Below are 24,030 nucleotides of genomic sequence, written 5' to 3'. Positions count from 1 at the left end.
GATATGAACTACATGCTTTCAATTCAATTATTCTCGAGAATATAACAAAGCCTAACTGAAAGCATAAACATCCAATAATCAAAAAATATTGGCCCACAAAGTAGTTCATAACATTAACAAGTAAATTACATATAAATGTAATCTCAAAAGATAAAGCAAGAAACTCCCACTAATCCAAAGGAGCAAAAGATTATAAAATCCCCATATCAAAAACATGTTTATCAAACAATATGGCACTTAATCCTTTGGTTAGAGGATCTGCAAACATCAACTTGGTCTTTAAATATTCTATCACAATGTCTCCTTTCTTAACCAAGTCTTTAATAGTGAGATACTTTATTTCCTTATATTTGGAAGCACTACTAATCTCATTATTCTTTGAAAAGAAAACAACAATACTATTATCACAATAGATTAGTATAGGAGAGGAAATAGGATCAACTAATCGTATCTCTAAAATCAAATTCTTTAACCATAAAGCTTGCAAAGATGTCCCATAACATGCAACAAATTTAACATACATAGTAGATGATACGATTAAAGTCTATTTAACACTTTTTCAAGAAATAGCAGCACCAACAAAAGTGAAAATATAGCCAGAAGTTGACTTTAAATCATCTACATAACCACCAAAATCCCAGATCGAATAACCAACAACTTAAAGATTGTTGACATGCTTATACACAAGCATAAAACTCTTTGTTCTTTGCAAATATCTCAAAAACTTTCTTGGCTGCAACCCAATGATCATGGCCAGGATCAGATAAATATCTCCTAAGAACATCGTCCATGAAAGCAATGTCAGGTCTAGTGCAAACCTAAGCATACATCAAACTCCCTACTGCACTTGCATATGGGATATTCTTCATTGCTTCTCTTTTTTAAGTCGTTCTTAGGACATTGTTGCTTAGTGAACTTGTCCCCTTTCAGAATAGGAACGAAACCGAGCTTTTACACAAATCCATGTTGAACCTTTTGAGCACGGGATTATTGTAAGCTTCTTGAGGTAAGCCAAGAAATTTTCAATTCTTATCATGATAAATCTCAATCTCCAAAACTAAAGATGCCTCTCAAGATCTTTCATATCAAAATTGGAAGACGAGAAAATTTTTGGTCTCATTTAGTAATGACAAATCACTTCTTTGGCAAGTAAAATATCGTCTACATAAAGAGCAAAGAAAAATATGATGACTCCCATCGATCTTCATATAAATACACTAGTCAAACTTGTTCTCGATAAAACCCAACGGTGTCACATGACCTTATCAAACTTCAAGTACTAAATTGAGATGCTGTTTGAGACCATAAATGGATCATTTCAATTTGCAAAACAAATTGTCATTTCCATTTTCCTCGAAGCCTTAAGATTAAGACATAAAAAATTTGCTCACTCAATTCTCCATTCGGAAACAATAGTTTTAACATCCATTTGATGCAACTCTAAATCAAAATGCGCAACTAAGGCCATAATAATTCTGAATGAATCTTTAGTGGAAACAGGTGAGAAAGTTTCAGTGTAATCAATACCTTCTCTTTGAGTAAAGCCTTTAGCCACTAAACGTGCTTTAAACCTTTCAATCTGTCCCTTTTTATCCCTTTTAGTTCTTAAAAAAAATCCATTTGCAACCTATTGGTTTGAAACCATCAAGTATTGGAACTAACTTCCACACATACATTATTTTTGTCCATGAACTTAATCTCATCATCCATAGCTTCTATCCATTTTGAAGAATGTGGACAATTAGGTGCTTCTTGTAAGTGACGGGATCCACAAAATGATCGATATCATATTCTCCTTCTCAAGAGATAAACAAAATTATCATGACACTTTGTTGACTTCTTTTGTCTCTGAGATCTCCATATAGGAGGTACTTCTGGAATAACCTCTATTTATTGACCATCATTTTGAATGACATATTCCACAATTAGATTTCTCTGATAACATGACCCTCATCAACAATAGGAGTTTCATCATTAATAGGCCCTTCATCAATAATAGGACCTTCATCATCTTCGATATCGGGAGCAATATATTCATCAACAATGGGAGCGTTATCAACTAGAGTAAGAATAAGGCTATTATTATCATCTCTTGAAAAAAACATAGGAATAAAAATTCCTTTAGATGACTCCCGTTTCAAGAGATGTTGAAGGAATATTTTCAAAACATCAAATTCCAAAAAAAAATTTAAGCGGTCGAGATTCAACAATTCGCGTACCACGAGTAGGATAGCAAAAGCGATAGCGTTTTAGGTGCATTGGATAACCAATGAAATAACGGCGATTTGTTCTCGGATCTAACTTTTCAAATTAGGATCATAAATCTTTACTTCGAAATTGGACAACCCCATACACGAAGATGATTCGGACTAGGCTTCCGCCCGGTCCACGAACTCAAAAGGGGTCTTGGGAAAGCAGTATTTGCGGGAACACGATTTAAAATATAAGTTGCGGTCATGAGTGCTTTACCCCATAAAAGCCCCGGGAAGATTTGATCTACTCATCTTGCTTCTAACCATATCTATGAGAGTGTGATTTCTCCTTTCATCAACGCCATTTTGTTCGGTGAACCTAACATAGTGTGCTTGAGAAACTACACCATTTTCGAGAAAATATGCGGCAAAAGGCCTCATGCGTAGTCCATATTCGAATAACAACCATAATTTCTCCTCCACGATCTGAAAGAACAACTTTGATGACTCTTCCTAATTGTTTCTGAAGAACATTTCGAAAGATTTTAACTTTATCAAGAGCGTTGGATTTTTCTTGAATCAAGTGAAGCCATATAGAGAAAAATCATTTTTGAAAGTTATGACATACTTGTGTCCTTAACGTAGTAGTCAATTTTGTACAAGTATAATCAGCACAAGGATCCAGACGAAGCATTAACGGGAGGAAGAATTTTAGGTAGAAGTAATCGATCAACTCTTTCTTTAGAAATATGACCCAATCTATCGTTCCATAATAATAAGTATGTTATCTTAATATAAGATTTCTTATCCACAATATTCACAACATTGAAAAAGGAAGCTAAGGAAGTCAATGATAATTTGAAAAGAATATCAGAGTAAAAAACGGTTTCCAATTATTATGAGTCAAACATAATGTCAACAACTATAATTGGCAAAAAGAAAAGAAATTCATTGTTTAACTAAAAGCGGAAGCGAAACTGAATTACTTTAGAAGTAGGAATCAAGAAATTCTTGTTCAAAATAATGCGAACACTAAATTGTAATTCAAGAATAAGTGTGCCAACATAGATAACATCATCGCTAACATAAGTGCCACTTTAAGCTTTGACTCCTTCTCACTTATCTTCTTGAAATCTTTTAGCCTCTGGTTGTGGTTGTTTCTCTTCATATTTTCTTTATCCTTTGTTGGGCTTGAGGTGAGAAACAAAGTGAGAAGCCTCATTCTTTTCATTTTGTTAGCTTGTTTGTTTCAGCTTTATACTGAGAAATAAGGTTACTAACACTTTATATTTTACTATAAGTGTTTAGGTTGTCTTGATAAATTTGAAAGAGGCGGGGAAGTGCATGAAGAGCTCGATGAATAATGTAAAAGTCGGGAAGAGGAATATTATGATCTTTCAACTTGGACTGAACATTCACCAATTTCAGAATAAAATCTCGCACTCCTTTTATTTTTCATACTTAATGGTTGCCATTTCATCCATAAGATGTCCAGCTTTAGCGATTTCACTAGTGTGAAATAGTTTTTCTAGTACTTTGAAAAACTCATTAGTATTTGAGGTGTTTGGCAAACCATCGAAAAGATGTTCGAAATTAAACGGTTCATAGCATGAAACTAAGATGATTTGAATTTTTCCAATGTGCATGAAGAATTTTTGGGCAACAATTCGATATTAGAATAAGATCAAATGATTTTCTTCTCGAAGGCATAAGTCCAAATTTATTATGCCTAAAGTAATTTTCACATCTCGTTTCCATGTCTTAAAGTTGAAGCATTCAGAATTCAGATGAAAACGGTATTGTTGTTCGTAGAAAGGAGGCAAAGAAAAATCCAAAATTAAAATTAAAACTTGAATAAGCAATATGAGCAATGCATTAGAAAATATTGTAGAATCAATGTCATTATAAACTCCCCTTTGGGGTGAGAATATAACACACACATGATCTACCTTCATGAAGTTAACAACAAAGAAAAAATACATATCATTTAAGAATTTTATTACCTTTGGGCAAATAAATTTCTTAAAAATATATATTAATTCAAGCAAAAAATAATAATAAATTTATATATTTAAATTATTACCTTTGGGCAAATAATGAAAATATATATATTTAATATTAACTCACTTCATGGAATGTGAACTAATACATGTAAATACTACCTTTGGGCAAGTAATTACACATATAGTCAACCAAAATATATAATATTTTCTTCAACATGTGAAATTTGGTGATAAAACAATCATTGAAAATTAATAATTTTCAACCAAATTTCTAAAAGAGAGATATTAATTGCTTTTATTATATTGATAATAAAAAAAATAAAGTGTTCACCATAACACATTATTTTTATATCAAATAATCAAGTTTTATAACTTTAGAACAACAATTAATGGAAAAATGTGAAATAAAGAATATTGGTGGAGATTACATAGTCAAGATAAATCTAATAAGAGAGTGACTATGTTTTATGGAACGAGAAGAAACCCAAAAATTTTTCTATGATTTACGGATTTTGAAAAAACATCAAAAATTATTTTTAATAATTTTTTAACTGCATAATTATCATTAAAATAATAATAATTATTAAACGGAGTCAAAAAATTAATTAAAAATCATAGAAAAATCAGAAATTTAATTTTAAGCACGATGGAAAAACAAAACGTCGAAAAACGACACCCGACGGTGCCGCACGCGCCCCCACGCGCGGGCTGTGCGAGTGGGCATCGCTGGCTGGGATCATCTTCTTCCTCCAGCCTTGGTGAAACGGGTCGAGCCCGACCCGGTTGCAGGCGGTCGGGTCTGGACGTGAAATTCCGTAGCCCAAAACCGACGGAAAACTTTGGGATTTTGAGGGGTTTCGATCGGTATTGGATTTCTAGTCCATCTAGACTACTAATTTCGAGTTTTTTAAGGCTCAATGTCTAGATCTCATGGCAAAAACAATCCGAAAAATTAAGAACAAACAACAATCCGATTTTACAATGTGTGTTATCCAATTCGAAAAATTAAACGGGTAGAAACATTGTAAATTAGTTGGTAATGAGATTTGCACTACCAATTTTAATGTATAAACAATAGAATCAAAAATCCCAAATTGAATTTCATAAAGAAAAAATACATAAACCCTAAAAAAAATTAATCTTAAAATTCTCCTAATTTACTCAATGATTTTATGCAAGTAATATATCAAAAGAAAGAGAATTTAATGAGGAATAAAACCCCTAAACTTTTAAGATCGAAAAATAAAAAATTCAACATAAAATAATAACGAAATTAATATGTAATTGGAAAAAAAAAAAATAACATATACATATTAATTGTTATAAAAATTATAGGTTCTAAATCATATACAATAGGCAATCTGATACCACAAGTCAGATAAATTAACAATTAACCCAAGATCTATATGTATATAACATAGAACACAATAGTAATATATAATAATTAGGTATGTGTACCTGATTGATCCATAGCAATTATCTCTGTTTGATCCACAGCAGTTACTCCAATTTGATAGTGCAATACTATCAACTAAGTCTTCCTCCCTAGATCTCTAAATCGAAGCGGTTATTTATCTGATTATCAAAAGGTATACAATTGTGATGAGACAATATGTATTTATAGAGTTAGGGAGGGGACTTGCTACAAACCCTAGTTGGTGGAACTCTCATCAAAGGCTTGATCGATAGAAAAGCCCACATACGCTTCACCTAGACTTTACTCACAGATGCTAAGCCCATTAACAATTGATCACCAACAACATGGGCTAATACAGCAAAGAACTATCCAATCAACCCAAGTTTTAATAAAACCAATAAAATTTAATGTAAGCCCAAATAAAAAGTCTAACAAACATAACCTTAGGTCTTTCAAAAAAAAAAAAAAAAACATAACCTTAGGAAGTTGAATTCTCTCCATAATAAAATCATGTTGGCATTTGGTACAAATACAAGAATATTATATATAATTATAAGAAAATATGTAAAATATATTTGGCTGTGTATTGTAATGTATAATTATATTCTCGTTAATTGAATTACATTATTTGATGGAGTACATGAATCTTATGTATTATTTTAAAGAATTTAAATAAATAAAAATAATTTTTTATTATATCTATTTAATGTTAATTAGACATAAAAATAAAATAATTATTTATTAAAAAAAATATATTTATTGTATTTTTTATTAATTAAAATGAACATTTTCATATATTTTTATCACTATGTTTGTGTACACAATCCGCATAAAATTTATCTATAATATATATTATTGTCAATAACATAAAAATAACTCAGTTTCAAAAAAAAAAAAAAATTGATCTCACTAACTAAATATATATCGTAATATTTTTTTTTATAATAAATCATAATATTAATGTTATTTAAATTTATTTATTAATTTAAAAATGCTATGCAAATTAATATAATAGAAGAAAATAATTCAAGCCCACTTTTTTTTAGGAGTTTTTACAAAAATACTAGATTTTGGGTAAAAGTTTACAATTTTACTGTCACACGAATTTTTTTACAAAAATATTGTCTTTTTATAAAACAATCGTAAATCAACAAAACATAATAATTAAAACAACAGCGGAACAATTAAAAAACAACCGTAGAACAACAATGAAAACTTAACATAGTATACATTATAAAACTTATACAATATTTTTTTAAAAAATTCTGCCTCACAGTATAAAAGTAAAAAAATTAAAAAATTTAGTATGTAGTATAAAAAATATTTTTTCTAAGGTGTCAACATTATCCTCCTTGAGGATAGTTATATTACTAAAGGAATAAATGCGTCTCTAATGGAGATGCAAATAAGTGATGGAAATACAAAATATAGCTCACTTTGTTAAAAGTCCACTCTAATAGTGTGCTAAATTATGATGCAAAAATCTCACATAATCAAAAGTGATCCAAATTTACCTCACAATATAGCATGATTCAAAATTTGTATCACAATAAATGTTATGCTTTTATTTACCATTATGCCATTTTTAATATTTTATTACTAAATTTTAGCTAATATACTCATTTACATTATTAATATTTTATTATTAAATTTTACATTTATTTGCATTATTATTATTATTTTATATTTTTAATAAATTATTAAGTGAGCATTCAATAACATATTAAATGTTGCATGAAGATTTACAATATTGCATTGGAACACAATAATAAAAATTGATGTAAAAATATCACAAACTACTTTTTGTACAAAATATAGCTAAACTTTTACATCTTCCATTGAAGATGATCTAATATTCTAAAGTTAAACCCTCAAAATAAACTGAACAATATTCACATTACCATTTCCTTACTAACATTAACTCATTCCAAACACTATTAATGTAGTATTGTTTCTATTTTTGCCCCCATAAACTTTAACATGTACCAAATCATGTCCCCTGAGCTTTTTTGGTCGTGAAAAATTCCCTCTGAACTATTGAGATTGTTAGATTTAAAGACTTTTGTCTAATTTCATTCAATTTTACTATTTCAGTAGTTGTTTATGTACTAAACCAGACTCCCCAGACTTTGATATCTACCAAATCATGCCCCTCGAACTTTGACATGTACTAAATCATACCTTCTGAACTTTTATCCATATTAGAATTTTTTTACTAAAATTAGACAAAAGTCCTTAAATTCAACAATCTCAATAATTCAGGGAGCATTTTTAACGACCTTAAAAGTTCAGAGAGCATGATTTGGTACATGTCAAAGTTAGAGGTGAAAAAATCCTAATTAGCTTTTCTTATATTTATCTCTTTTGAACAAAATTTATATTTGTTAACATGATTTGTTACAAAATTTATAATTTGTTAACGTTGGTAGTAATATTGTAGCTAATAAGAGAAAATAATGTATGAAACTTCTATAACTATCACATGATTCTCAAAATTATCTAAAACCTATGTTCGGTATGATGTAATATTTTTTTGGGAAATGCTAATCTTTGGTATGAAGTTAAAACAGTTTTAAGCTAGGAAAATTATTAATTTAGTTATAAGATTAACTCATAACATAGTAATTTTAAAATATTTTGAAAAGGTAAACTCTAAACATTCTGTTCAATCTTAACACAATGAACTTGCATAATAATTTTAATCTAACTTATTACAACAATTTATGAGATTTATGTAATCAACCAAACAATATAATTTAACCAACATTAATTTAAATAAATATTATCATGTACATCTAAATATAATTATAAATTTTTAGAATTATATTTTCCACTTTAATATTCCAATTAATCAAATTATTAAAATGGCACCTATGAATAACACTACTTAATTGTTTTTTTGGTTGAAAAAACACTACTTATTGTTTAACACAAAATAAACAAAAACAAATTCCTAACGTTTACCGTTATTTTTTTTTAAAATTTGTTTTAAATTAATTTAGACCAGTAAAATATTTATTTTATAAGATCGGTTTTAGTGTTATTTGGATAGAGGGTAATATTGTCAATCAAATAAGTACATAGAAACCGTTAAAAGATGTTGGTTTAAATTTGGTTGGTACCAAAATTCCGAAATTTAAATGCCATATAAATAAATATATATTAAATCCAATTTAATATAAAATTCAAATTTTAAAATCCAATTTTCTTTTGATTCTGTCACTGTGAATTGTGAAATGTTAAAAAGAAAAAGAAAAAAGAAAAAAGAAAAAAGAAAAAAAAAAAGCTGCTTCTTCCTCACACGCCTTAGATTTTCTTTCATTTTCCCTCCTCACTTTCTCGGACTCCAAACACCCATTGTCAGAAACTCACTCTTCAGCTTCATTGCTCATCACAACCATTTGAAGATTTCTAGGGTTTAACTCTCCAAGTTTGGTTTTACACGGTCTTGGAACTTTCCTCGTTAAAGCTCAGAACTTCGATAAGTAATAAACTGTTTTGCTGAGTTTTGAGGAGATATTCAGTGCTTTCTTCCGTCGATCGGAGATTTGGGCAGGAATTCTGAACCAGTTTTGGCTTTTTCTTTTGAGGTTAGTGGATCGGCATCAGTTCATTGGAATTCGTGTTCGTGAAAAATTTCAAGTCTTTGTTTCGAGTTTTAGCGAAAATAAAAGGAAAGAAGAAAACTGGGAATCTGGAAAATATTTTTCGTTGATTTAAAATTTGTATAGTTTGTTCTTTTTGGGATAAGTTGTTGAGTTCAATTGAGGATTTTGTTTCAAACAGTTTAGTTCTAAGGCAGGTTGTTTGCCTTTTCTGTTTTATTTTTTCTCACCAACCAAACGATGGTTCGAATGTAAGATCTAGAGCTGTAAAAGAACATTAGCAAGTTACTTGGATTTAGAGGCTGTGTTGTAGATTCAAAGACCTTGTGAACCGTCCCAGCATGTCAAAATAGATTTTCTTACCAAAAAACAAGCATATTCTTTTGTTGATTTTACTTGGTATATGGGTACCGACTTGTCCTGATTATTTCGATAAACTTTGAGGATTTAAGCAAGCATCTTTAGGTGTTAGGCTCTTCAATTGCGACCCATAAGAGTAGAGCACTTGGGTCTAAACCTTGTATCATGGTCCCCGCCATTATTGTCGTCTGATTAGTCCTTCAGTGGGACCTTGCTAAAGTTTTGTAGGCTTTTTTATTTAGCTCAAAAGTAAGCTTTTTGATCCCAATTCTATCCGATTACTTGATATTTATGATTTTCAGAATTATTCAGGGAAAATGTCCCAGAAATCCCGTCCTCCGCCAAATTTCCAATCGATCAAATCATTGCCTGGTGATTTAAGGCTCATGGGTTCCCCGACCTCCGATCAATTTGGGAAGTTTGGGGATGCAAAGTTAGGACACAGTGATATGACCTCATCAAGTATACCTGAAAATAGTGATTCAGGGGACGTGGTTGTTGACAATGGTGTTGGAAGCATGGACCAAGTGAATGAGGATTCACCATATGGTACAAACGTAGTTTCAGTTGAAGAGAGACCCTCAAGTGGTGATGAAGATTCAGACTCTGTAGCTCCGCCTGTGCCATCCGTCTCTGCATCTCGCAGTGAACACAGGTGGGGTGATACCAACTCCTATGCTGCGAAGAAGGTACTTTTCTGGCTTCTTTTTAAATTCCAGATAATAATAGCAGTTCTTGTCTGCATATGTAATTCATTTTCTTCTATGGGGTAGTACTCATGAAATGATGATGTTCATTATGTATTTTACTCACTACTCAAGTACTGTGGTACTGTGGGTGTTTGGGCTAATTTTGCAGATGTTGTAGATATTTGCAACATCAAAGTTGAACAGATTATAACTTACTGTTTATCTTAACAATTTTATTTTATTTTTATTTTTTGATGGAACATTCGTTCATTTTTAATTAGTACATGATATTATTAACCTGTTGATGCCTATGCATTTTGCTTCAATGTTTAGTAACTGTCTGAGTCTTTCTGCTATAGGCTTTTTTCCTCTGCCCTCCCTTCCCATTTCAGTTGTATATTTATTAATAACACATAAGCGCTCTTTGCCTTGTGTTTAGTAGATACCAGATTGATGTTTTACAGATTCTTTTATTGATGTTGTTATACACAATGAGTCTACATTATATGATCTAGACTTGAACTGTATGTATGCTTTTGCACTTCTATCAAATTAAATCGTCTTCCTTTGGCGCCCCCCCCAAAAAAAAAAAATCCCAAACTACAGTTTTATATTTATTGTCTAATCCGTTGCTGATCTTTTTCTTGTATAGTGGTGGTTTGTACTTGCAGATTATGGTTTTCCGCTGTTGTGTACTCTAACTCTTGATTTTTTTTTTGATGGAAAAAAAATTCTTCATCTCTAAGTCTTGATTTTAATCTGTATGAATGTTGTTGCTTTTTGGCTCTTGTCATTGTCTCGTAATTGCAATTGTACTTTAAAATTCTTCTAATTTTTGAGGAAATAGCTGACATGAGCGATCCAAATTTTGTTACAAAGTTATAGCAGTTTAGTGGTAATTTATGAACTGGTTTCAAAAAGTAATTGATGATTCCTGGAGCTCAGTTTATGAACATAGTACGTAGTTTTTATTAATTTCTGTTACCTACTTCTTAAGTTTATTGTTTCAGAAGCTTCAATCTTGGTTTCAACTTCCAAGTGGGAGATGGGAGCTTGCGAAAACATTGTCAATCTCGGGGACTGAATCTGTCATTGCACTGCCTGATGAGAAAGTAAGAGAGCTACATATAATTTGAGTTGAGATTTAATTTTCTTTTCGTGAGATGTATGATTAAATTTTATTTCAATGTCACTTTGTAGGTTTTAAAGGTACAAACTGAAAGTTTGGTCCCAGCAAATCCTGATATCCTTGATGGTGTAGATGATCTCATGCAGCTAAGCTATCTAAATGAACCATCAGTGTTGTACAATCTCCAGTACAGATACAATCAAAATATGATTTATGTATGTTCTCAAATTTGTGGTAATTTTTTTTATTGTCGTTTCCTTGGAAATCTCTCTTCTCTAATGTCTTTAAATTTTGATTGTATTCCTTGCAGACAAAAGCAGGACCAGTGTTGGTTGCTATTAATCCATTTAAGAAAGTTCCTTTATATGGAAATGAATATATAGAAGCATATAAGCGGAAAAAAAATGACAACCCACATGTGTATGCCATTACGGACACAGCAATCCGGGAGATGATAAGAGGTTCCTTTACTCTTTCAATATTTACAAGATTATTCTTTTCGTCACATGAATCTCACCTTAAGAATTGTCATTAGCTGTTAATAGTCCTAATCTGACATACTTTTTTCCAGATGAAGTAAATCAGTCTATCATTATAAGGTTAGTGATCAATTCCCTTCCATTTTGTTATAATGTTGATGTTGCCAGTTTGCTGATTGCTTATTTACATTCTTTAACTCTAATTTTATCTGTTGTTTTACATGTTTTATATGTTTTACACATCTTACTTTGGTCCGGTGATGTTTAAGTGGCAGATTTATAAAAATTAATGGGTTCAGTCATGCTTGAATGAGGGTCCGGTGATGTTTAAGTGAGAGATTTATAAGAATTAGTGGGTTCGGTCATACTTGAATGATTTGGATTTTCTAAACATAGAGAAGTTAAAAATATAAATCGTTATAATCTTTTATGTGGAAGAATATGTTGCAATCTAGGTTTATCTTTATAATGAAGTTAGTATAGATCAAGTGTGCCAAGTATGTGCAGCCAAAAGTGTGAATACGAGACATAGCTATACAAGTTGTATTTCATACGGTCTTGAAACCTTTGAAGCTATTAACCTCAAAATGACATTAGGTAACTAGTGAACTTAGAGGTTGTATGGTGTATTTGTTTCCCCATGGAAGAAATCTTAAATTATTGAGAGAAGGAGTTGGTTTATCTTAAGCTTCTTTACCATTTCAGATGTATTGTACTTCTACATCGAACCAGAGGAGACATGTGAATGTGTTTATGTTGGACATAGCGAGAAAGTTTTATTTTATTTAACATAAGCTTCTGTTAACCTAAAAATAAAAATGCCATGGCATTTTAAGGTTTCAAAACTATGGATCACAATTTACTAATGGGTTAGAGTGTGTTGTGATTTTCTTAAAGTTACATTTTTAGTTTGTACAATCTTTACCTTTTGCAGTGGTGAAAGTGGAGCAGGAAAAACTGAGACGGCAAAAATAGCAATGCAATATTTAGCTGCACTTGGAGGGGGAAGTGGGATAGAGTATGAAATATTGAAAACTAACCCGATTCTAGAAGCCTTTGGAAATGCCAAAACATTAAGAAACGACAACTCCAGTCGCTTTGTAAGCTCTTTGTCCTTCACAAAAATGTTCTTTAGGTCAATGCATTTTTCTTATGGTTAGGTTAGGGCCTGTATTCATGGATCATTAAGAAATAGAATAAAATTGTAATTTTATTTGTTACATAAATATGACTATCAGAGTGAAAATGTTGCAGGGAAAGTTGATTGAGATCTACTTTAGTGAAACTGGAAAAATATCTGGCGCAAGAATTCAAACTTGTATGTTGTTTTTTTTTTTCTCAATTGGTTGAAGTTCATTTATTAATTTATGTTATAAATTTTAAAGCTGATTATTGATTATTTCTTTCACATCTTTTATGCAGTTTTGCTTGAAAAGGTAATTATTTCCCCCTTGATGATGTGGTGAGTTTACTTAACTACTTTGGATTATTAATTTGGGTTTCCGTTACAGTCTAGGGTGGTCCAATGCACCGATGGTGAAAGGTCGTACCATATCTTTTATCAGCTTTGTGCTGGGGCTCCTCTTACGCTCAGAGGTAACTATTTATGACCAATTGTATTGATATTTTAACCATGTCTCATGGGTATTGCTGTGTCATACTACAAATTCAACATGATTATGCTCTTATTTGTGCAATTAAATTAATTTTAAACTTTTAAGTAGCCTTCGCAAATGTGATGATGCCACCTTTTTCATTTTTTGTGATAAGTTGTATAACATTAGGCGGCTTTCAAAAGGACTGCCTAAATTATTATGTGTCTGATGGGTAAAACTTTAGCAATATAATTTGTTGTTTTCCTTTTTCCTTTACTCTATTAGGTCTACTGAAAACTTAAGGGTTAATTGACATATATGTTGTTTATATCTCTCTTCCTTTCATCAATTGCTTCTAAGTATCAGTATGATGCTAATTCTGCAACTCATTCACTAGTTTTGTGGATTTTAATTATTTTGAATTGTGTCCTTTATATATATATATATTCTTTCTGTTATTTTACTTTTTCTTTGTTTGATTTTCTGTTTCAGAAAAGCTGAATTTGAAGAGTGCAAGCGAATATAAATATCTGAGTCAAAGCAATTGTTATTCAATTACGGGTGTTAATGATGCTGAACAATTTCAAATTGTCATGGTACCTTTTCTCATTTCAATTTTTTGTACACAAAAAACTCTTACCTTTTTATTGTTATGTAAAAATATATTTACTTCTGCATTTGAACTCGGCATGGTTGCCATTTCAGGAAGCTCTGGATGTTGTTCATATAAGCAAAGAAGATCAACAGAGTGTATTTGCAATGCTTACTGCAGTATTGTGGCTGGGAAACATCTCATTTAATGTGATAGATAATGAGAATCATGTTGAAGTTCTCGCAGATGAAAGTAAGTTCTGGCAGATGAAAATCTTGTTGAATAACAGTCTTTGCAAGTTCTTAAATATGATTTTCTATAATGAGCTGTCATTCGTGGTACTGCTGCTGTTTACGTAGTACTGATATAATAACTACTTTTAAAAGTAGAATATATTGCAACAGTAAGCTTACGTATCTAAGTAATTGTTAAATTAAAGAATTGACGGTAATATTTATATATATACTTTTTTTTTTCGTAAAAAAATTGGGAGAATGTTTACTTGGTGCATTATGTATTGTACGAGAAAGGACCAACTTCTGTATAGTCTTCTTATTTTTTATTTATTTATTTATTTTTTTCCATATAGTCTTTTAATAGCCTTGCATAACTGTGAAAATATCATTTTGGTTTAGAGTTGTACTCTCAACATTCAATAGCAATCTTTTTAAAGTGCTAGTCAAAATGCTTACACAACAATATTATAGTCTTAATTTGATACCTGTTTATGTGTGTGAGAAGCAAATATGTTATTCCGATGGTCATTTGATGCTGGCATAATTAAGTTTCCTCACTTTTTGTCCTAATAACCTGATGTACGTTCTTATGGTAGAAAATATGCCTTCACAAACTTTGTTTTTGTGGTTTTTTTTTTGTTGTTTGTTTTTTTTGAAAAAGAGACAAGAATTCAAAACTGACCTCCTTTCAAGTTTATTGAGAGTCCTTGCTTATGCCGGAGGAAAACCGTGATGACATGAGAAACAGGGGAAACCAGAAAACAAAAACAAAAACTCTTCACACTCAACCTTAAAACCTTGTTTATCTCAAAAAAAAAAAAAACCTTAAAACCTTGTCTCCTAAGTTAGAGATTAGCAAGAAAACATAAGAAACTACTGCAAAATTACTTTGTTTTTGTGGTTGATCTTTGTTCTTTGCTAAAGGAAGTTTCATTTTCAGGTCTTATTACTGTTGCTGATTTGATTGGATGTGATGTTGAGGAGCTTAAGCTAGCTTTGTCAACTCGTAAAATGAAAGTGGGGAATGATAATATCATTCAAAAGCTGAATCTATCACAAGTAAGAATTTGATTATGGGACATTATGTGTTTGTATTTTAGATAATATATAATACAGATTTAGTAGATAGTCATGTAAAATGGGAGTTAAGTGAGTTACTGTCCTTTTACATATTTATTTCTGGAAATTGCATCTCATTATTAATTTATTATTTAAAGATCGTTCTAGAAATTGGTCCATAATGAGCAGGCTGAGTTTCAATTGAAGATCATTTGTTTGTTATTAGTTTCCCTTTTTACAGTTTTGAATACTGTATTTAAGGCAGATTGTCCTTATGATCTTAATGCCTCATAGATGTTTTGGAATTGAATTCCACAATACCAGATTCCTGGAAAATATGTTGAGGCTCTTCCTAACTGCTCAATTTCATGCATGTGATTAGGTCACAATTTGATTATATATACTTTTATTTCACTTATGGGCATGTTCTAACATAGACCACCACCCTCCCTCATTAATATGATGCCATACTATTATTTGATATATTTCTAAATTTTCTGTTTCTTTATCTGTCTCCTTACAATCGTATTTCTGATTTTTACCCAGGCAACTGACACAAGGGATGCTCTGGCAAAGTCCATTTATGCATGTCTTTTTGAATGGTTGGTTGAACAAATTAACAAATCACTTGCAGTAGGAAAACGGCGTACTGGCAGATCCATCAGCATTCTTGATATCTATGGTTTTGAATCATTCGATGTATGTTTCAGCTATGCTCTTACTATCAAACTTGCTTTCTCCATATATATAAATGTAACATAAAGTTTTGTGCCCTGTACTTTGTTCTACAGAGGAATAGTTTTGAACAGTTCTGCATTAATTATGCGAATGAGAGATTGCAGCAACATTTCAATCGTCATTTATTCAAGTTAGAGCAGGAGGTAACTATTTTATATTTGAATAGTAAGAATATTACTTCATCTCACCATTGATTCGGAGATTGTTGGTCCTGCATTGTTTCATTCTTTTCTGATAGTTGTTATATTTCTTTTCTGATAGTTGTTATATAAATCAGTTTCAGTGTGTATAATTTTTTGGCTAGAAGATAATAAATAAGGAATAATACGCTACTTGCTTATAAAAGCCAGATTTTGTTAAAGTATAAGTACTAACATGATGATGATTGATGAGATATCACTTGCTTTTGGAAAGGATGAAATGGAATGAGGCAGTATGAGACCTTGCGTTCAAACTCAGTTCAAACTGCACTATTTTATTTTTATTTATTTGGCTATTCAGAATTTTAATGCTAATAATATGGGTATGATTCTGAAATGACTGTTGCTAGGGGCAACTGCTTTGTGCAATTATCTTGATTGGCATCTAAAACTATGGTGATAAAGCATATATACATATGCAGAACTGTGTTTCTTCTTGAATATTTTGAGTTTTCATTTTGGGATTCCATTCCACCCTCTACTATTTTTAAAATTCCTTATTTATGTTGTTTTGCTTCCCTTGAGAAATATTAATGTCAATCTCATCTTATTATGTTTATTTACAGGAATACATCCAGGATGGGATTGACTGGACTAAAGTTGAGTTTGAAGACAACCAAGACTGTCTTGGTCTTTTTGAAAAGGTCAGTATTGAAGCTTGTTGAATATTTTCCATGAGTTAAAAATGTATGTAATCATTATAGAGTATCATTTTCTTGATGTTCTTTTAAATCCAGAAACCATTAGGACTACTCTCCCTCTTAGACGAAGAGTCCACCTTTCCTAATGGCACAGACTTGACATTTGCTAACAAGCTTAAGCAGCATCTGAAATCAAACTCTTGTTTTAGAGGAGAACGAGACAAAGCATTTGCTGTCCGTCATTATGCAGGGGAGGTATGTTTACCTTTTCACAAATGGTCATTATTCTATTCTCTTCCATTATTCAGGAAACTACTGAAATTCTTGAATGCTGTTCATTCTCTATTATGTTTGACCTTTTTGTAGTAGTCTTCCTCTCTCTCTCTCTCTCTCTCTCTCTCTCTCTCTCTCTCTCTCTCTCTCTCTCTCTCTCTCTCTCTCTCTCAACCACACACACACACACACACCATTTGTGTCACTTTATACTTTAGTTTCAATCAAATAATATTTAGAGGCACCAACGAAGGGTAGTTTGGTATGGAGGTATGAGGTAATATTGTCATGAGTATGGGATTGTCATACTATTCAAATGTTTTTTTTTTTTCTAGGTTTTACTTTTATGCTTTAAATGTATACACATCACTAGTATACATTTGTGATTTAAATATATACACATCACTACATTTCTCATTTTTTTGAGGGAATGAGAAAGAGAGAGTGGAGTAGGAATTGTTTGAGGGCCATTTAGGTCCAAAATGGATATTCAAGCATAGTCTGTTTTGCAATTTTGGAAATTAGAGGCATAAAATTTTAATTCATATGCTCTTTAAGCACAAACATCAACTTTCCCTCTTTGTATTAATTTCTCTTATTACCTGGAGTCGTTAGAGGTTTCCTAGTTAAGCTATATTTGAAATTAAATTAATCTGTTTTTGAAACCCAATTGAGTTATGCTATGCAAATTTGAGTTTTTGGTGCTTGCTTATAACTTTTCTGGTGACGTTTCTTAATTGGCAATTATTATGATTTTATTCTTTGATTACTAGACAGTCCTTCCACCCTTGTAGATGTTCCTAGTCTTACAATTGTTTTTTGGTGCCTGCCTGCTTAATAATATCACTTGTTTGTTTCTTAACTCAGGTCTCCTATGACACAAGTGGGTTTCTGGAGAAGAACAGGGACTTGCTACATATGGATTCCATTCAACTTCTATCTTCATGCTCATGCCACCTTCCTCAGAAATTTGCTTCGAATATGCTTGCTCAATCTGAGAAACCTGTTGTTGGTCCTTTGTACAAATCAGGTGGTGCGGATTCCCAAAAATTAAGTGTTGCGACAAAATTCAAGGTATATTACATATTTGACACTATGCTAAGTACTTAGTTTCATATTATTTTGATCCACAATTTGTGTTTTGAATGATGAGCATTTACAATTTTTTATTTCAAAATTTCAGTTCTACAGATTTTGTTTTTGCTTGCTTTCTGCATTTTATTTTTGCAACTGTAGTAATTATGTGTCAAACAAATAGGACAGTTTCTCTTGGTCCAAGTATTAAAAAGGAAGCATTGGATTTGGTTAGTTAACCAAGAGAAAATGGAATGGGAAAATATGTAGTGCATGACATGCATAAAAAAAGAAACTGACAAACTGTCAAATAATGTTCTGCTACAAAAACTGAAAATATTAAAGAAGTTAAAAACCTTGCCTAATATTTACGGTCTATCATTAACTATGTTCTGTTTTGGTATTTAGAGTCAATTATTCCAGTTGATGCAACGTCTAGAAAGTACCACGCCACATTTCATTCGCTGTATTAAGCCAAACAATCTTCAGTCTCCTGGATTATACGAGCAAGAACTTGTGCTGCAGCAGCTTAGATGTTGTGGAGTTTTAGAAGTGGTTCGAATATCAAGATCTGGTTTTCCTACAAGAATGTCACACCAGAAATTTTCAAGAAGGTAACAATACAGAATACTTTCACATGTTAAGGTTATTTTGTGTCTCATGTATGCAGTTTATCTAACCTATTCCTCTTTTTCTTTGTATTGTGATGTATGTATTGAATCATGTTAGATATGGTTTTCTTCTGTCGGAGAATGTTGCATCACAGGATCCACTTAGTGTTTCTGTTGCAATTCTTCATCAGTTCGACATTCTGCCTGAGATGTTTCAAGTTGGCTACACAAAATTGTTTTTCCGAACTGGACAGGTACGAATGTTGGTGAGGAATATAAAGTTTTTAATGTATGAATCTTGTTAAACCCACTTAGTTAATGTAGGATCCTTATATTTGAGCTGTGAAATTGGAAATTGTAATTTAACTTTATATTGCATCAATTTTAGCTCATGTGTTTTCTACATTTAAAATGGGAGGGAAAGAATGTATTCAGATACTTAGAGGTCAAAGTTGGTCTCTTGACTTTGTATATTTCTCATTATTAACACAAAGAAGTATCTTTGGAAAAAAATGGGAGGGAAAGAGAGGATCTTATCGAAGCCGTAATTATGCTGTGTCAATCAACCTTTTTATGTGTGTAATGTACAGTTAAGAGATTAAACTATTAAGAAGAGAAATTCTCAGCAGAAAGCATTTTTTATGTGACAGTTTAAATATAATTTACAAATGTTGATAAATATTTTGCTAATTATTGAATGCCGTGAACTTCTATTTTTTGCACATTCTTATGTTCTGAGTAAATATTTCATATTCTTAAAATGCGTAAATTTTAGTGACTTTAAATGGTGCGCATATTCAATGCAGATTGGGGTGCTAGAGGACACAAGAAACCGTACCCTACATGGTGTTCTGCGTGTTCAAAGCTGTTTTAGAGGGCACCAAGCTCGCCGTTATCTGAAGGAGCTTAGGAGTGGAATAGACACACTTCAATCATGTATGTATTTATGATTGTTTTTTCTTTTTTTAGCAGATAGTATTTGCAACGAAGATGAGTTAATGACACATATATATTTCACATTGGTTACAGTTGTACGTGGAGAGAAAGCTAGAAGAGAGTATGAAGTCTTAATACAGAAGCATAGGGCCGCTGTTATCATACAAAGGAAGATTAAAACCAGACTTGCTGAGAAGACTATGAAGAGAGTTTATGGGGCCTCAATTGTGATACAATCAGGTATATTGATTATAGCTCCTGAAACTGTATGGTATCTGATGAATGCTAACTCTTAGCTTTCTGCTTTAATTATTTATTTGTTTTATTCCTTACAATCAATTTAAATAAGTATTAGAAAATTGGTTCAATGAAATACCTCTTGGGGAGAACTATTTATTGGTTTTAATTTTGCATTATTATGTTTTATTTCCATTTCAATCTATTTGCAGCCTGAATTTAGGATATCAATTGTCTTGTTACTGAAACGCATCAGTGTAAATATAACATGTTCAGATACAAGAGCTAATGCCCAATGATAATGATGTTTGAATTACACTAGAATCACTGTTAAGATCAGTGCATGCAAATCTTGGATATTCCTTACGGTCATGGCTAGCAGACTCTACACTGTAAACTAAAGCTTATTATTCTTGACGATTTCCTTTTGCAGCTATTCGTGGCTGGTTGGTTAGAAGATACTCTGGTGATATTGGATTGTTGAAACTGACTAGTACAAAGGTATACCTTTATTTTATATTGCTAATATGAATTTGATTATGGCTTTGTTGGTTTCCATTTGAAGTATGCTACTTTTCATGTCCATTCCATTGAATGAAACAGTTCCATATGTTACTCAAACAGTTATTGTGTTTCTCATTTTCTTGTTTTTATGAGTCTAAAAAATAAACAAAATGGAAAGATAAATATGGAATTCATTACTTTTATAGAATGGTGGTGAAATTTTACCAAAGTTATTGTAATGAACATTCGTTATTTAATCAAAGGCATCTCTCTTACTGTTCTATTCCCTTTTGCACAATTCTATATTTATGTGTGTGTATTACAATGGATTGTTGAGTCAATTTGGTTTGTTAATGTTATATGGCTAACTTGTTCTTCCAGGCAAATGAGTCAGATGAAGTGCTTGTAAAAGCATCTGTACTAGCTGAATTACAACGTCGTGTTCTTAAGGCTGAGGCTGCTTTGCGGGAAAAGGAAGAGGAGAACGACATACTTCACCAGCGTCTCCAACAGTATGAGAGTCGGTGGTCAGAGTATGAGTTGAAAATGAAATCCATGGAAGAAGTATGGCAGAAACAAATGAGATCCCTACAATCAAGTCTCTCCATTGCTAAGAAGAGTTTAGCAATTGATGATTCAGCAAGAAGCTCAGATGCCTCAGTCAACGCTAGTGATGATCGAGAGTGCAGCTGGGACACTGGCAGTAATCATAAGGGCCAAGAGAGCAATGGGCTGAGACCAATGAGTGCAGGTTTAAGTGTTATAAGTCGCTTGGCTGAAGAATTCGAGCAAAGGAGCCAAGTCTTTGGAGACGATGCCAAGTTCTTGGTGGAGGTTAAATCTGGTCAGGTTGATGCAAGTCTAAATCCGGATAAAGAACTCAGAAGGTTGAAGCAAATGTTTGAAGCTTGGAAGAAAGATTATGGGTCAAGACTGAGAGAAACAAAGGTCATTCTGCACAAGCTTGGAAACGATGAAGGTGCTATTGACCGGGTGAAAAAGAAGTGGTGGACAAGGAGGAACAGCACTAGGATGAGTTGAAACAGAATAATGTAATTCGAATACAGTGGTTGCTAATTATATAGTAGTCCTTTGGCAGTTTCTACATCTGGAAAATGAGGTCTCTTTCATAAAGAAAGGTGAGGGCCAAAGAGATTAAAATGAAGGTATACTGCAAGGATCACCAGATTTATTATCTGTAATTGGGTTAGTTCTCATATTGTTTTTGCTAGCCCCTTCTGTTTATGGCCACGGTTTGTTGTGACGAGTTTTGTTATTGCTACAAACAAATATGGTGCACTACAGAGGGTACCCTATTCTAATATGTATATCATTTTTAATTTATAGTGCGAGATCTAAATCATCGATGAGTAATTTGTTCGCTGTAATAATATCACAGCGCAGTGGAAGTTTAATGCCATCGAATGCTTCAAATCATTTGCCATGGTTGATGAAAAAGTCTGTTTTTCATTTCTGATTTGCATAGGGGCCATAAGGGTAGATCGATGCTATTAAGGTGTGTTTTTATTGTTATTAAGGTGTCATACTATGGGATTTTGGAATTACATATATATTTTAATTCTTTTTGATTTAAGCGTTTATATATTATACAATGCATAACTTGGGACTCGAACCCAGAACCTCCAACACACACCTTTATTTCTAATGAATACTTCTCGCTCTATTAAGATTATTGACAAAAATAAAATTTGATGTCTAGGAAATAGAAACAGGAGAGGAAGACAAGATATTGAGATTTTCATGTTAGTTGCGGAAAGAAAATGAATTTAAGGGTGTACAATTAATGGGGTTTATATTTTTTTTAGGAATTTTTTCATGTATATATTAAAATGGTAAAAATATTACAAAAATATATTGTACAGACCTTATAAACATTTATACAGTCTAACAATAAAAATTTACAAAAATATCTCTTGCTCTAATCATTCAGCCTTACTAACCACCTTCTTCAACAACAATAATTTTCATTAACCAGACCAGCATGCCAATCGAAAAGAAACCGAGTTAGATGGAGAATCACCATAAATCCTGGCGATTTCACCTGAGATGAAGACCGGAAGAAATCCAAACACATACAATTTCAGATTTATGCAAAATCGGACAGAAAAATTGGTTTGAAACTAAAATTTAACCATGAATTACGATTAAAATCGCAGAAAACTAATTCTCATAATATCAATTTTTAAATTCATAAAATGTAGATCTGTGAAATAGATCTGGAGTTCTTGATCAATCCAAATCAGGTATAAAACCGAAGAAAAATGTATCAATACACTAGCTAATGTTTCTTTTATTGTATTAATGTTATTTTCCGGATTTTTAATATGGTGGATTTATTCATATCAAATCACAAATAACAAAAAAAAAAAAATTGAATTCATCTAGAGCCACGTGCATAGAAACATTGTTCTAGTTTTTAAGTTTCTACGTAGTTGCATTGTAATTGCATTAACATTTTACTAACGCTCTAAAACTAGACATATAAATAATTACAAACTATCAACGATACAATGGTTTTTATGGTATTTGCAGGTGTTTCATATCCACAATCCAACAAAAAGCTCTTTAAAAAAAGATCATAACATGGTTAGTTTTATTAATATATTCCTTTGGTTGTTATAAAGTTAGTTTACAAAATTCTAATAGTTGTTTCTCCACATAATATTATTAAGGTACAATTGATTGTTGATCAGTGATAAAAAAAATACTTACAAATTTTTTCATGACGATGCCCATTCAAATTTTCTATTTCTAGTTACATTTAAGTTGTATATTACTTGAATAATAGTTGTGCTACTACAATATTATTATTAAAAAAAAAGGGCTCGAAATTGACAATTCACAATTCGTATAGAGAAAACTTGATTGTGGTAAGTAATAAGAAAAGTTGGCAAAACTATAAAGAAACTAGAAAGAAACTTTCGGACTCTCATCAGCTTGGTTTGGTTCTTCCCTTTGTTAACTTGAGCGAGGGAAATGTTTCAGCAACATTAAACTTCGATTTCTTCTTAAAAAGGTGACAATCACTTTTTTTGATAGGCGGAGCAGAGTCTGAATCATCATCTTCAACAACAGACCGTTTGCCTTTAGATTTGTTGGCAAGAGATTTAACACCCATTTTTGAAAGTTTTTTCAACAATGGTGATGGAGAAAATGAAGACCAAGTAATGGCCATTTATAAAATAGAAAAAAGAAGAAAAAAAATTAGAAAAAACGTAGTCAGAGGAAGGCAGTTGAGGAAGATAGATGAAATTAGTTTTTTTTTTTGGATCAAAAATAGTTTTGATCATGGGAGAAATTTTCAAACAAGAAAACTACAAAGAAAAATGAAATGAAGCTAAAAAAAAAAGAAAAAAGAAAGAAAAAAGATGATAGAAAATGAGGAAAAATAGATAGTGTATGAAAGTGGTATAATGATATCATGCATATGTAAGAGGTA

General features: G+C 31.7%; 1 protein-coding gene across 3 annotated transcripts; it reads left to right on the top strand.

Moving 5' to 3' along the window:
• The first annotated feature begins 8,813 nt into the window (after positions 1-8,813).
• LOC115722863 (myosin-1) lies at positions 8,814-22,007 on the top strand. 3 transcript variants are annotated; one of them, XM_030652201.2, is made up of 24 exons: positions 8,814-9,202; positions 9,890-10,266; positions 11,277-11,378; positions 11,467-11,610; positions 11,706-11,856; positions 11,967-11,994; positions 12,809-12,974; positions 13,129-13,192; positions 13,297-13,310; positions 13,386-13,470; positions 13,962-14,065; positions 14,175-14,313; positions 15,238-15,356; positions 15,903-16,055; positions 16,148-16,237; positions 16,861-16,938; positions 17,032-17,190; positions 18,076-18,282; positions 18,691-18,896; positions 19,012-19,147; positions 19,700-19,829; positions 19,923-20,069; positions 20,500-20,567; positions 20,952-22,007. In XM_030652201.2, the coding sequence occupies exons 2-24, from the start codon at positions 9,895-9,897 to the stop codon at positions 21,609-21,611; spliced, it is 3,522 nt and encodes a 1,173-aa protein (XP_030508061.2). In that variant the 5' UTR covers positions 8,814-9,202; positions 9,890-9,894; the 3' UTR covers positions 21,612-22,007. The 3 variants fall into 3 exon arrangements, with proteins under 3 accessions (XP_030508061.2, XP_030508062.2, XP_030508063.1); XM_030652202.2 differs by having other exon boundaries at positions 9,880-10,266; XM_030652203.2 differs by lacking the exon at positions 8,814-9,202 and having other exon boundaries at positions 10,101-10,266; positions 11,264-11,378.
• Positions 22,008-24,030: the final 2,023 nt, after the last annotated feature.

This window comes from Cannabis sativa, chromosome 9 (assembly GCF_029168945.1).
Source record: "Cannabis sativa cultivar Pink pepper isolate KNU-18-1 chromosome 9, ASM2916894v1, whole genome shotgun sequence".
Taxonomy (NCBI): Eukaryota; Viridiplantae; Streptophyta; class Magnoliopsida; order Rosales; family Cannabaceae; genus Cannabis; species Cannabis sativa.
The sequence above is the reverse complement of the archived record's forward strand: the minus strand, read 5'-3'. Positions and strand labels throughout refer to the sequence as shown.

Bases quoted from the DNA above. Each gene is read 5' to 3' on its own strand.
- LOC115722863 (XM_030652201.2), top strand. From the start codon at position 9,895: ATGTCCCAGAAATCCCGTCCTCCGCCAAATTTCCAATCGATCAAATCA. The intron at 11,857-11,966 runs GTTCCTTTACTC...ACTTTTTTCCAG, and splicing joins AATCCGGGAGATGATAAGAG to ATGAAGTAAATCAGTCTATC. The intron at 14,066-14,174 runs GTACCTTTTCTC...TTGCCATTTCAG, and splicing joins AACAATTTCAAATTGTCATG to GAAGCTCTGGATGTTGTTCA.